The sequence below is a fragment of the Genypterus blacodes genome, unplaced genomic scaffold (assembly GCF_046128005.1).
Source record: "Genypterus blacodes isolate CSIRO-AG114 ecotype Tasmania unplaced genomic scaffold, CSIRO-AGI_Gbla_v1 ptg000131l_1, whole genome shotgun sequence".
Taxonomy (NCBI): domain Eukaryota; kingdom Metazoa; phylum Chordata; class Actinopteri; order Ophidiiformes; family Ophidiidae; genus Genypterus; species Genypterus blacodes.
Window position 1 is genome coordinate 1,196,626 of NW_027466933.1, and position 14,327 is coordinate 1,210,952.

A 14,327-nucleotide genomic window follows, 5' to 3' on the forward strand; every position below is an offset into this window, starting at 1 on the left:
CGTCCTATTCCACAGGCCTATATCCTGAGTTAACATGGAGGCGACGATTCTCCTCTCGTTTTTTTTCTCACTTTAGTATTCTTTTTTTAATATACACAGTATTGTTTGTTGTATTTTTACTGTAACTTTCACCTCTGGTTACTCTGGACGGTACTAACGGCGTGCCCTGTATTCTTCAGGGCGCTTCTGAAAAGGTGCTACAGCGAGACGTTGCGTTTGAGATGGAACTGAGAATAATGTAAAATACATATACAGTATATCGTATGTTTTCAAGAAGAAGAAAATCTTATTACTCAAGCCACTGGCCTGACAAAAACAGACGCCAACAACAGACCCTGCCTCTTCAACTTACTCTCTCTTTGTGAGATAAAGGGGAAATGTACATGTTGCTGTACTGTAAAACATGTTACTCATTTATAGAACCCCCCCCCCCCCCTTTTAAGTTTTCATAAACCGTTCCGCTTGGGTTTTGTAAGAGCTATGTTTGTTTCTGTATGAACTTAACTGTAATTCTTTTAGTCGACCCGTATGTTATTAATATTCATGTTTTATATCAGTTATTTACGTATAAGCCTTAACTGTTTTATCATCCCATTTCCATTACTCTGTATTGTGTTCTACAGTATTCAGTCGTGTAAACATTTTTGGTTTTCCTTTCCGCATGGAATACCTGAGCTGTAATCTGTATGATAACTGTTTAACCCATGTTCTCTATGAAAAGATATTGCGTAGATTTATTACACTTTTTCCTGTCTTGCATTGTGGTTTCATACTGTATACCGTTTCTAGACAACTAAATATGCACAGCCAAGACTGAGAAGTAAAACTAAGGATATCAATGTTTAAAAAAGGAAAAAGCTTTGTATCTTTACCTTGTTTAATAAACAGACTGTTATAAATTCATCTCTGCTGGTTTGTAGGAGAGAGAGAGAGAGAGAGAGAGAGAGAGAGAGAGAGAGAGAGAGAGAGAGAGAGAGAGAGAGAGAGAGAGAGAGAGAGAGAGAGAGAGAGAGAGAGAGAGAGAGAGAGAGAGAGAGAGAGAGAGAGAGAGAGAGAGAGAGAGAGAGAGAGAGAGAGAGAGAGAGAGAGAGAGAGAGAGAGAGAGAGAGCAAGAAACACATTTACATTGGGATTCGGTGATTTTTTTATTTATGAAAATAGTTTTATGTGTAAAAAAAAAATGCATTAACATAAGAACAACAACAGTCAGAGCTTGTGATTCATGGTTTTACATGTCTGTCACAAATCTATTGCTTTAGTCTGGATTCACTTCTGTTCAGTTTTGGCCCAACAATGGAAACATAATGCTGTATTTTCTTTCTATACTCTTTTATAGATGGACAGAAAACTCAAATCACACTTTTTTGAAAGTCATGAGAGAAACATGCCTCTGAAAACCCAATCGTTAGCTTGATCTAGAGCTGAGTGGGCCTGCTGCTCTGTATAAGCTCTGTAAGTCCACAAGCAGCAGCCAAACTAAGTTAAAGCACTTCATCATTTCGGGCACGTCGACTATAAAGTGAAGTGTGAACCTGATGTCATTAACAAAAGAACCTTAGTGGTATGAAGAAGTGGATCTGATCCCTCGTCCACTGCTGACGATCTTTATGGCAAATGTAATAAGTGCTGTCTGACCTTTAGACTCACTGGAGGAAACCATTTGATCCGATTTCAGAATCAGGATGAGGAACCCCGACATAGACAACAAGTACACCTGGAATTACTTTACTTCTTTAAGAGCTCTCTGACCGCTCCAAACATAGAACACGCTTCGTTTCATTTATCCTCCGCATTGTAAAGATCTGAGCGGCTACAGCTGAGAAACTACAGGAAGAAACGTTCACGTCTAAAGCAAATACTCCAATATTTACATTAAGGCCTAGTTCACCACCGCAAACGCATCAAACGCATCTTTCAACGTAAATGTGTAAACTTTCAATATTACTGATGGATTTTAAAACGTTTAAACCAATAATAAAAGCATAAACGTCCAATACTTAAGGCATCTTTTGATTGAAAACGCTGCCCAGATGAAACGCATCATGGCAGAAACGCACGCCGTCATGTTTCATTCCCTCGCTACATCTCACTGCATGTAAACAACAACACAAGTAAAACATCTGATAAAGTGCTACACTGAACTCGTCTCGTTCGATTGTCCAATTCTCTTTGATGCCGACTTCACTACAGAGTGAAGCTCCATCATCATCGTCAGTACCACTGAGTAACAACAGTTCATTATCTTGGCCATTAAACAAAGATTTGAAGCGCTCTGATTTGCTTTAGTGTACCGAGGCAAACAGCTGATTATCCTCCTAAGTAGAAATGTGCTCACACTCATACACACACACACACGTGAGGTCAGCTACCAACTCAAAAGCTGGTCAGCTGACATTCCATCTTAAAGATTCAGATATACATAATTTATGTAATAGAATACGTCAATGATTAAAAACGGCACACGCTTTCAGCAAATCTGCCAAATTCTGATTCTCTCAGTTTGAACTCAGAACACAACACGTCACATACATGTCGTCCTGAGCAAAGCTGCAGGGGAAGCCCCCTTTCATTATTATTGTCTTTTCTACAAAGACTGTGTGCAACTTTGACATCCTACACTAAGATGTTCATGTCATTGAGGAGAGCTGCTGTCCTGCTAAATAAGTTTCCCATGAAAAGCTCTGTATGTTTCATACGTGTTGGTTTGCCCGTCTTTCCCTTTATCAGCACGATTACGCGAAAAGTTAGGAACCAAAATCCAGAGAGGAACGCGTTCAATGTTGGCCTGATGGTGGCGCTGTGATAAACCCTTTGATTTTTGGCCTAATTACATTACATTACATTACAGTACGATCATTTGTCAGACGCTTTTATCCAAAGCGACTTACATTACATTACCACCCTTCGCAGAGGGGGAGCAATTGAGGGTTCGGTGCCTTGCTCAGGGGCACCTCGGCAGGGGCTCGAACCGGCGACCATCTGGTTCCCAAGCAGAAAACTACCCACTGAGCCACTGCCTCCCCACTGCCTAATACTTCTGAACTGTAAGACATGCAGTATGATCAAAATGATTTGGGTCTACCAGCATCCATACATTTGGCCACGCCCCTTTACGCCTCTTTTCTCCTCTGACATGTCCTGGATAAGAGGGCAGCACAGGCTGTAGTCGGCACAGCGTCCCTCCTCTCATACCTTTTCAGTGCCGCTGCCGCCGCTCTCCCCTCCGTCTTTGGCGTCTGGAAGGAGCACAGGGGAGGTCAGGTTCAGGTATCCCAGCTCGGAGGGCTGCGGCTGGGGAGCGGACACGGAGAATCGGCTGCTCTCCACCGCCGCGCGCTCGCCCACCTTCACTCGGCAGATGGCGTCCAGGATGCCCAGGGGATTGTAAGAGCCTGACGTCAGACTGGTGGCACACGGTCAAGACACCATGAGACACAACGGCCATCGCATACAAGTCATGGACTATAAGAGGCCAAATGAAATCTATCATGTGTTTCACCACAGACAAAAACAAACTGTCCTACCTTAGTGTAGACGTGTGGAGGATGTTGTCACAGAGACTTTCAGAGGGAATCATTTTCTTGGCATTCTACAAAGTGTACAGACAGACAGACAGACAGACAGACAGACAGACAGACAGAGTAAGGAACAGGTCACACAAATCACTACACCTAATTTGGGTTTGAAATCATCTGCCACTCATCTGTTACCTCTAGGCTGTAGAAAGAATGGATGTTCCTCAGGGCACGCTCTAAGGAACTGACTTGATTGGAGAGCTTCAGGGTCCGGTCCTGTAATTGTCCGTTCTCCACCTCCAACACATTGACCCTGGAATAACAAATGTTCACTTACACAAACAAACCCCAAACAATAACCAAGTGAGGAGAAAGAGTGAACAAGGAAATTAAATTACTAACCTGCGGCTGAACGACCTTAAACAGAACATTTCTATTGAGCGCAGATTTATTGTAATACCTGTGTTGGACAGTAGAGGCAGTCCTCATGCCGGTGCTGCCTATGTCCTCCGCCTCACTTATCCTCCGCAGCAGCTCCCTCTTCTCCTCCATGAGCTTCTCGTTTTCATCCATCACTGTGCGGATCCACTCCTTCTCCTGGGTGCCAGCAGGGCGTTGAAATGAGACGGATGACTTAGACCACAGCGTTCACAAAGATAACAGTCCTCTATGTGAGTCTAAGTAACTACAGACAGTACATATATGTACATATATGTTCTGACCTTGTGTGAGAGGCTGGAGGCCAGGGCCAGGTCGTTCTCCAGCCTCTGGATGGTGCAGTCTCTCTGTGCCGTGGCCTTCAGGAACACCTGCTTGGCCAGACGCAGCTTGGCTTTGTGCTGGCACTGTTTCTCATTGTACTTCCTGGTCAACAGAAGAGTGGAGAGGCGTGAAATAGCCAAAAGAAAAACATTAAACTGTCACCAAAAATCAAGAATCCAATACGCTGGATACTGGAGAGCAATACAACTGTGCCATCAAAAGAACTGAGGTCCAATTTCTTGGCACTGCCTTGATGAAATGTGTGTGTGTGTGTGTGTCACCTGATGTGTGTGTCCAGCTGGAGGAGCACCTGCTGCAGCTCCACCTGCAGTCTGTCACACTCCTGCTGACCGGCTGCCAGCTCCTCCTGCAGCCTGTGGCCTGACTTCTGACTTCCTCTCGCCTGAAAGACAAGAACAACGCGTTCAATGTAGCAATAAAGCATCGACACACATCTTATATTACATTACATGTAAAAGAGATTGGAAAATTACCAAAATATGACTTTAATATACAGTATATTTCCTTAAAACACATTCCAGGTTGTGAATCTGAGGTGAAGTGTGTGAGGTGTGATGTCTGACCTCCTCTCTGGCCTTGCTGAGCTCGGCCTCCTGCAGGTTCAGACGCGTGTCCAGCTGCTGGGCGCGGTGGCTGAGCTCGGCGTTTGTCCTGGTCAGCGTCGCCTCCTTCAGCCTCAGGCTGCGCACCTGCTGCTGCAGCTCCTCCTCACGCTGCTCCAACAGCTTTCTGAGAGAACAACAGACAGAATGAGGGGTTACATCTGGACGGGGGAACGTGCCCTCTAATAGAGGAGAGCGTTCGCGGTGACGCTGCCGTCCGAGGTAAACAGTGTGGTGTCAGCACTGCGGGCTGTTTGACCTGGTGATGTGCTCCTCCTGCTGCTGGGCTCTCAGTGATGACAAGGTGTCAGACAGGTCCCTGCTGTCTCTCTCCAGGCGGCAGCTCTCCCCGGCCCGAGCCTCCTCCACACGCAGCTGGTGCTGGGCGCTCTTCAGCTGCTGCTGCAGCTCCAGTACCTTCAAATTGAAACAGAGCCACGGGCTTCACTCAGGCCAACAAACACAGACAAGCTAAGCACCAGCCTGACATTCTCCCACGCTCACCCGGGGCAGCTCATGAATTTTCTGAAGATGTCAAACAGACGAGCGCTACACCTGGATGAATAAAGCAGAGACATGGAGCTGCACTGAGTTAAGCAGCGTCGGCTCTATGTACATCCATGTCTGTTTGCAGAAGAAACCAGAGTGTGTAGGTTTTATTAAAACAAAAGGTCTCTGAGGAGGATCTACTGTGCATTTATATCTTCCCCGCCTACGCCTCCTCTTGCACACCTGGCGGCTGCAGCAGAGGACATGTCTCTGTGTGAGGCTCCTCGTCTTGTTATAGAGCTTTATAGGGAAGCATTTGTTGTTGTGGACCTTTAAAGCCCTCTAAGACATGTTATGTAATACTGAGCTGTTGTGCTTGGAGACAAACTGTGTGCCTGTAGATCTTCTCCACCACCGACCTTCTTGTCAGCAGCGATAAGTCGTGCCCTCTCCGCTTGCAGCTCCTCCTGCAGGCTGGAGGTGGTGCTGCGGTTTGTGGCGTTGCGTGCCAAGTCCAGCTCCAGCTCCCTGATCTTCTCCTGCTGACGTTCACACTCGGCTGCCTGACTGCCGACGTTCTGCTCTACGTGGACTAGCTTGTTCTGGGTCTGCTTCAGCTCGGCACAAAGCTGAATGAAGACCATGACACCAGAGAGCATGAACACACATACGATACAATCTGACTGGATAACACAACTTATTCTTCACCCACCTTGAGCTTCTCCTGCTCGAGCAGGGTGTTGTGTCTCTTTATGTCCATGCTCTTCTCTTTCTCATAGCGCAGCTCTCTCTCTGCTGAGGTGAACAGGCTCTGGGCCCTCTGCACGTCCTGCTTCAGCTGCTTGGCTTCTTCTGCCTTCTGGTTCAGTATTGAATCCTGGGACTGAATAGAGGCACGAGAGACGAGGCTGTGTAATGTTAAAGCTGGACAGGAGCAAAGGAACAGATCACGTGCTATACTGAGGCAGTGACACACACCTTGACGCGTGCATGAGCTTCATTGACCTGCGCCTGCAGGGTCAGCTGGTGCTGAGCGGCCAGCTGCTTGTCCTGCTGCAGGGCCGCCTGCACATGACTCAGCTCCTGCTTCATACGGAAGAGCTAGGGACAAAATACAACACACACATGGAGAACAGCAGATACTCATAATCTAATTAAACGATCATCTTGAGAGAGAAAAGCCTCTTTATGTTTACATCTACCATCTCAAACTACATGCCATGGCCAGACTAAACCCCTCCAGACTGTAGTCCCTAATCTAAGATCCTGGTGCTTTTATTCTATCCTATGTACCTGATCCAGATCTTCCTCTTTGCTCTTCTCTGCTGGACCGTGGCTGGGCTCTACTTGAGCCACAGGAGCTTCTGGTTTTTGGCTTCTGCTGAGTGCTTCCTGCGTGGATGAGAGTTGCTGGTGCTGCCGCTTGAGCTGCTCTTTGAGACGCTGCACCTCCATCCCCAGCCTCTCTCTCTCTCCCTCAGCTGCCAGCCTCTCCTGGACACTGGAGCTCAGTTTGGCCTGGAGCTCTGTGTTCTGCTGCCGCTCGGCAACCATCTCATCCCTGTGTGTACAAAAGAAGTTGTCAGACAAAAGTACACGTAACAAATGATAACCAGCACGTCTCTCAGAGCAGATCAATAGTCTATAATCATTGTGAAGCCTGGAGTGACAACCACCTGAGTTTGGCGTGTGCTGCCTGGAGGCTGGTGAGTTCAGCAGCCTGTCGGTCAGCTCGCTCTCTCAGCTGCTCCACCTGCAGCCTGTGCTCCTGCAGGTCCTCCTGGGCCCGGCCGCTGTCCTTGAGGCGCTCCAGCTCACCCTGCAGCCGGCTTTGGGCGCGCTCCAGTTTGGCCACCTGACAGAGGGACGAGACGGACAAGAAGTCTCATATCCTCAGCTGTCTTCATACTGTTCTGCTTTATACTGGAGATGTTTCCAGTGTTATTAACCTTTAACCTCACTGCAGCACTTGCTGTTTGCGATAATAAGCTGACTGGTGTTAAAATGTAACAAACCTTTTCCTCCAGCACTGCCTTTTCACCCTTGACCTGGGTGAGGCTCTTGATGAGCGTTTTCCCTTGTTGGCATTCTGTTTGCAGGCTGTTGACCTCCAATCTCAGCTTCTTCAACTCTCGCTCGCCAATCTGCAAAGCCTGCAGAGTTACAGAGTGAAGGGCTTAGGGAACATGTAGAGACTTGCCAGATAACGTCAGTCGCCCTGCTGTTTGTTTTCTGTTCCATCTTGGTCGTGGTAATAAATACATTACACCGCTGATTTGCAGTTGCAGTGGAGGAAGTGCTGGAGCTGCACATTCTTACCTCCTTGTCCTTTTTCAGGGCGGCCTGGGCGGCACCGAGGTCGACCTCCAGCTGTTTCCTCCAGTCCTTCTCCTCAGTCAGACGAGCCTCCAGCAGAGCCATCCTCTCCTGTCCGCTGTCTCGTAGGTGCTTCACCGTGAAACAAAGCATTTACAGCCTGGCCTGAGCCCAAAGTACTTAAATGCACATTATATAAACCCAAAGTAGATCATTTATTTCAAACACGCACACAAAGGAATCTAAAGCCCGTATTTGCTTACCAGGTGTAAGTAGGACTCAGTCTCTTTGCCCTCGTCTCCATTCTTCAGTAGTTTGTTCTGGCCGCCGTGCTTCTTCAGCTCCGCCTCCAGGCTTTTGATCTGCATGAGACGACACAGACACACTATGGGTCTGAGTCTAGTGAATAAATGCAGTCGAGTGCTGGCATCAATGTAGGTGAGGGGAAACTGGGGTGTTCCCTGTCTGACTGAGTGTTTGAAAGCTGCTGGTTACCCTCCTGTGCAGTCCCTCCAGCTCTCCCTCGTGGCGATGCCTCTCCTCCTTGCTGGCGTTCTGGGCGTCTCCCAGCAGGGCCTCCAGCTCCTCGTTCCGCTCCTCCAGCTCCTCCTGTTCCCCGCGCTTCCTCTGGAGTTGCCGCTGCAGCTCCCTCACCTGCACCAGCTTATCCTCCACTGCCTCCCGACACCTGACACGGGAGGGAAAACATCACCTGTGAAGCCAAAGTGGGCCTGTGGGCTAACACAAATTCAAATTCACTTCTAACACTTTGAAGGTGGCGTGGAAATGTATTCACCGTTCATGATTGTGATCCTTTTCCTCAGGTGAGCTTAAGCCCTTGACCTTTCCCTCCTCTTCTTTGATGGCAGCGGCAGGTTTAGCTTCATTCTGGACAAATGCCACCAAAAAATCCCACGTTATCGCAAAACCCTTTGTTGTTTATATTTTAATTTAGACGTCAGTAAGTTACAAACCGGGAGTGTTTTCTTCTCAGCCTCTAAAGTGTGCACTCGTTCCCTCAGAGCTCTGTTCTCAGCCTCTACTTTCTCGTTGTGCTCTTTGGCTCTCTGCAGCTCCATCACATCTGAGCAAAGTCAGAATATATTAGCATTTATGTTTTTCACCACAGCCACACTCGATGCTAATTTGTGATTTGCTGACACCTGACTATGAAAGAGTCCAGGGCAACAATCTCACAAAAGTTGAGGTCATCAGTTTCAGTGCAGATTGAGACACATTAAACTGCAGCCTGTCAACTTTCATTCTACTTCACATTAACAGAGGTGAGGCAGAGAGAAACACACGACACATTTAGAAAGACTAATGACAGCGTGAATACAGCAGACGCGGTTCTTTCTGATCGGTGCCTCGGTAAAACAATAACAACTCTGCAAGTCTCCCATGGTTACTGAGCAAGAGTTACTCCTGTAGCTGGGTAACTAGTACCGCCTCACTACTTTTGATGTCACAGTGAGAGTGTGGGAGTGTCAACAAAACTTCACACACAGAAAATGAGTGACGTCTCACCGCAATGTTTTAATTTGTCCACTTCCTCCCTCAGCTTCTCCACTTCATCCACAGTTCCCTGCAGGTCAGACCCTGAGATGATGAAAAAACAAACATACAATTTCTAATGCTGTCATCCTGACACACTAGTCCCGTTTCCAAAGTTGCTTCCGTTTGCCATCTAATGTGTGAAAGCCTTCCTGAATAGATTCTAGAATTTGAAGACAATCACTGAATTAAAGCCTTCAGATTAACAAACATGAATCCATTCCAAAGATCTTTTGACCTCTCACACAAGCAGCATGTTAGTGGGCCTATGCCATCTGCAGTGCATTTCAAACAACCTCTCATTCCACTCACAATGTGCTCTCTTCTACTAAAACTCTGAACGACAACCTTGGGAACGTACCGCTAAGTTCAAGGTTGTTATTTTTGGCGGCATCCAGCTCATTGTTTAGCCTGCGGATGTCCTGGTGAGCCATGGCGAGCCTGCTGGACGCCTCCTCCAGGTCCTTCTCCAGGCGCTGGCACTCGCTTCGCTCCCTGGAAAGCTCCTCGCCGTGGGGCTGACGGAGAAGAGGAAAAGATGCAATGAGAGACGAGATGGAGAGGGGAGAAAAAAACTGCTCCGACATGCAGCTGGTGAGAGAGACGTGCATTATAAGGACGCATCATCATCATCGCCTCAGGCCCTGTGAAGGAGGGAGGGCAATGAGTCGCATTCCAACACCTTGCCGTTACCCTTCCTCCCATCCACCCTTTTTCAGGCACTGTTCAGTGTTAGGACTTTACATTCACAGGTGTGTTAGTGAGACAAGCGATGCACTTTTCATCTTATAGGCCATGCAGATATCAGGACATCTCCTCTGTGTGGATAAAGAGAAAGAGAACTGCTGCTCAGTGAGAGTGAAACAGTGAGAGTGACGCCACAGTTTGGCTCTTTCCCCTCCCGAAGTTCACCGTTAGTGAGTTAGTATAAGGATAAGTCTCACGGTGGGAACCTACAGGGGCACCATTGTGTTTGCTCTGAGCAGACCTGCGTAGTCCAAACAACTTCCTCCACGGACTCTGGGGTGAACACTGCTGAGAGGAAACACCAACGTGTGTAGAGTCACATCAGAGGGAAAGTTATTGTTCTTTCTGGCAGACAAATCAGCCTGGAGAAGAAGTTCTTTACCGGGTCAGCCAGAGTAAAACGAGCTCACCTTGGTCATGTTGTTGATGGTCTTCTGCATGTCCTCCCTCTGCTGCAGGAGCTCCTGGCCCATCGCCTGTCGCATGTGAGCCATCTCCTCCTGTCCAGGCGTCACAGAGGAACAGACACTCACTTCACTGACTTCATATCATCTCTGCATTTGCCTTAGCAGGTAAATGATTAAAGTCACATGCATCATGGAGGGGAAGAGCATTTGAATCTTTCAAATGACAAGATGAGATATTTACTCTGCATGTCTGCTGTGAACACTCCCAGTGACGATTCTTTACACAAACTTATGAACTATATTGAGTGTTCTTCATGAGCGACTGCAGGCTGCTCCTTTACCTGGAGGTGAACCTCTCTCAGGTTGCCTGTGAGGCTCTGGCTGTCCAGGCGTCTCTCTGCAGCCTCCAGCCTCTCCAGCAGCGTGGCCCTCTCCACCAACAGATAAGCCACCTGCTCACTGGGGCTGCTGAGGCCCATCTCCCCCAGATCCTCCTGGGCCAGCATCTCAGCCAGCTCTTTGCTCTGACTCTCTGGGAGGAAGAGGAAGTTGTCAACGTTCATTCATTCATTTATCTAACAGGGCAGTGAAATTACTTCGAAAAGACAAAATTGTTGACGCATAACAAACCTTTGTCTTCCATTGTGGCTAAAGGAATTTGGTTTTGTCAAACAGAGTGGACGCAGGCAAGCGACAAGCTAAAATGTGAGCTACAGTGAATTCACCTTGCTGCAGCGTGGCCCGGTGGAGCTCGAGTCGCAGCTGCTCATTGTCTCTTTCATACTCTGCAGTCAGACCCTCTCGCTCCTCCAGGAGCCCGCGGATATGTTCAACATAGCTCTCCACCTGACAGACAAAGGAGAGCAAATCAGCCGGAGCCCAGCTTGAGAGACATCACAATCAGGTCAAGAGGAGCGTACAGTGTCTGACCTCCTTCATCTCAGTGGCCTGCTGGGTTCGTAAGGTCTGCAGCTCCTGTGTGGCCGACTGAAGCTGCGACTGACAGTCGAGCAGCTGCTGCCACAGGTGGCGCTGCCGCTCCTCTGCGTTGGCCCCCTCGGGTACGCCATCTTCCTGCAGCCGCGAAGCAATCTGGTCCAGCTCCGTCTGCACCTGAAGACCCAGGAGAGGAGCTGAATCATCTCTGTCTGTCTACAGGTCGGATTTATAGGTTTAGCTGCAGTTTGTAAGATTTTATGCAGAGAAATTCCATTCAATCATCTTAAATCGATTCCTCCTGTTTATGATGCACACATCTTTATGGTGTAACACGAAGAGGCACTCACACAGTGATAAACAAACGACAGATGACAGAACCCATAAGAAAACAGTGCAGCCTGTCATTGTTATCATCACCATGACAATTCAGATATGATTAGCAGATCATTGCTTGTTCATGTTCTTTTGCCCAACAACGTGTTTAACAAGGCTGCAGGGAACAATGCAGGTAGAACTTGTCAGCTTGTCAACATGGAGGTTGCCAGTGGAGCTGCAAACTGATCCCCGGCTTGACATTCAGACGACAGACTTGACGCTGGAGGTGCATGCCAGTGCTAAACACCTGTCGCTGAATTCAATACTGTAATTTGCAGGGGCTGTAACCTGATCAGACCCCCCCATTTAGCAATTAGGCCGGTCCTGGAGATTGTCAGGACCCGGCCTCAGCACTAGGTCTCATGTGCTTTTTGTACTCGACCATCACACTAATCTGTCTCTGCTGTTGTCATGATGGACTACAAGGCAACAAGCTGAGGCATCAACTACAGGCAGCACTTTAATACTGATCCACTGGACCGAGCAAATTGGATTCAAATGAAAGATCCAGTGCTGGTATGAGGATCTGTAAACAAATTAAAAGTCACCTCTTCATGATCCATCCTCACACATTAAGAAAGACGAAGCTGCATCTGTAAGCGGTGACGGTCTTCCTCAGTGACGACAGCCTGCATGGCATCTCAGGGACAAGTTCATCTCCAAAAAGGCACCACAGAAGAGCAGATCCTCACACTTCAGCTCCATCATTGCTGTAATTGCTGTTGCCGTAGTTAATCCATCCTGTCTGCTGCTCTTTGTCTTTGATTCCCCTGTACAGATCACAGCTTTAGAGCAAAGTTACACAGTCGAGTCTGGACCTGCAGTCATAACACAACGCACCTTTTCGGCTTAATGATCACAATGACAAACTGCAATTACATCACTTTCGAAACATGGAGCAGACTGCTGTGTTGTGTTTTAGCTTCCATTGTTGACATGAGTGAGTGTGACATCTGCAACAAGCGTGTGTTTGCCTGTCCGGCATTTTTGTACCGTAACCATTAATAATCAGGTGTTTATGACTGAGCCGCAGCATAAACGGTGATGTTGTCGCGTATTTCTGCGTTTAACAGCCCAGTTTGCTCCTCACCAGTCTCCCCAAAATGTCTGACGAGGAGGGGCGAGCGGAGCCTTTTTTAGCCTCTTGCATTCTTTTGGCCCCGCAAGCTCACTGGATCAAAATATGAGGCGAATTTAATCCCAAACCAGCTAAACTGCGTCGTGTTAACCCGGCAGGAGCTCCACGCAGCTGCTTGTACCGGCGGAGCTCCGCGGTGAGCAAAGTTAGAGCCAAAGTTAGTTCAACTCCGCGTCCCGCTAACCTCCCGCTAGCTCGCTAACCTTAGCCGCCGCTCTCTCCAGTGGCCACCGGGCAGTAAATGGTGAAGGCTGCGGTGTTTCCCGTCACGGCCGCTCGGATCAGAAGAGTTCAGCCGGGGTGCAGTGATGGAGGAGAAGCTTCCAGCAGGCATGGGAAGTTCTACTCGCCTCTCCAAAGCGATGAGCGGCGGTGAACCAGGTGCGGGGGGCAGCAGGCGTGGCTGTGTGGACTGGCTTCTTCAGCTACCTAGGCAACGGACCGTACCATCGTATGGATACAGGGGAACCTATGAAAGATAAATAAGGAGTATATTCGCAATAAAATGCTGGGCAATTCAAATAAATGCCACGAAAATAGGCTTTTGTTTGTATCAAACATTCGAACCTCGTCATCGCGAGTTAAACTTTCCTGGAAGCAACTCTGGAGGCTTTTACCTCAACGAGGTAGGGTTGCCATGGTGTCAGATAAGGGTGCTCTTTGGGCGTCAAACATACATTAACATAAAGTTTATGGAAATCAAACCTGGAAGCTGCATTCATTTTCTTTTCCTGTAGCCTGGATAGGTCAGGCATTCATAATTTAATACACTAATGTAAAATGGGTAAAACAAGGCTATATTTATATGAATTGTTATGTATTAACTTACATAAAACTACAATACAATTCATTTTTCAAATACAACAAAATTAGATATGCAAATCACTTATTGATGAAGCACTCAGAGCTTAACATAATACACGGTAGACACATATGCATATGTGCATCCGCATTCCTCCTATTTTACATTTGAAGTCAGGGTTAGGATACTTGTAGTTATTGCAAATAGACGTTAAGCTAAACTGAAGTCAAACCACCAGGGGGCGCCTCGTCATAACCCTTATTACATGTGTGGGAATATGGATGGGATGTGAAATTCAGAATCCATCCTTGGGATTCTGCAATGATCTCAGCATTTAAATGACAGTAAGGTTTTTATTGATTTACTTATCGTTAAATTCAATATAAACACCAATGTGAGAAAGCCATCTTCAAATATTTATAAACATACACTTTTCTCAAGGTTGTGTTGTCTTCCAAATTTATATTAAAGCTTTCATTGATATTTTGAGACTTTATGAGTGGTTTTTCTGGTCCCTCCGCTGACTTCACATGTTCAGCCCAGATGTTTTCTTTGTGACTAACATACTCTGAATACTCCTGATCCTCTGCAGCAGAAATGTGTCACATGTGTGTAATTATCCTTCATATCTGTCCACTCCTGACTCATCCCAGGGATTTG

General features: G+C 47.3%; 1 protein-coding gene across 1 annotated transcript; it reads right to left on the reverse strand.

The window, feature by feature from the left end:
* Positions 1-1,051: 1,051 nt before the first annotated feature.
* On the reverse strand, positions 1,052-13,250 carry ccdc30 (coiled-coil domain containing 30). Its single transcript, XM_076163323.1, has 28 exons — positions 13,069-13,250; positions 12,276-12,497; positions 11,344-11,526; positions 11,139-11,259; positions 10,755-10,945; positions 10,417-10,506; positions 10,217-10,291; positions 9,621-9,777; positions 9,233-9,304; positions 8,680-8,789; positions 8,502-8,593; positions 8,201-8,393; positions 7,969-8,067; positions 7,709-7,837; positions 7,405-7,542; positions 7,066-7,244; positions 6,683-6,950; positions 6,368-6,490; positions 6,102-6,272; positions 5,809-6,018; positions 5,160-5,317; positions 4,862-5,027; positions 4,559-4,680; positions 4,238-4,379; positions 3,976-4,112; positions 3,711-3,828; positions 3,525-3,589; positions 1,052-3,403 (listed from the first exon to the last, which is right to left on the reverse strand). Exons 2-28 carry the CDS (start codon positions 12,288-12,290, stop codon positions 3,187-3,189), a joined length of 3,741 nt encoding a protein of 1,246 aa, XP_076019438.1. The 5' UTR covers positions 12,291-12,497; positions 13,069-13,250; the 3' UTR covers positions 1,052-3,186.
* Between the last annotated feature and the right edge of the window lie 1,077 nt (positions 13,251-14,327).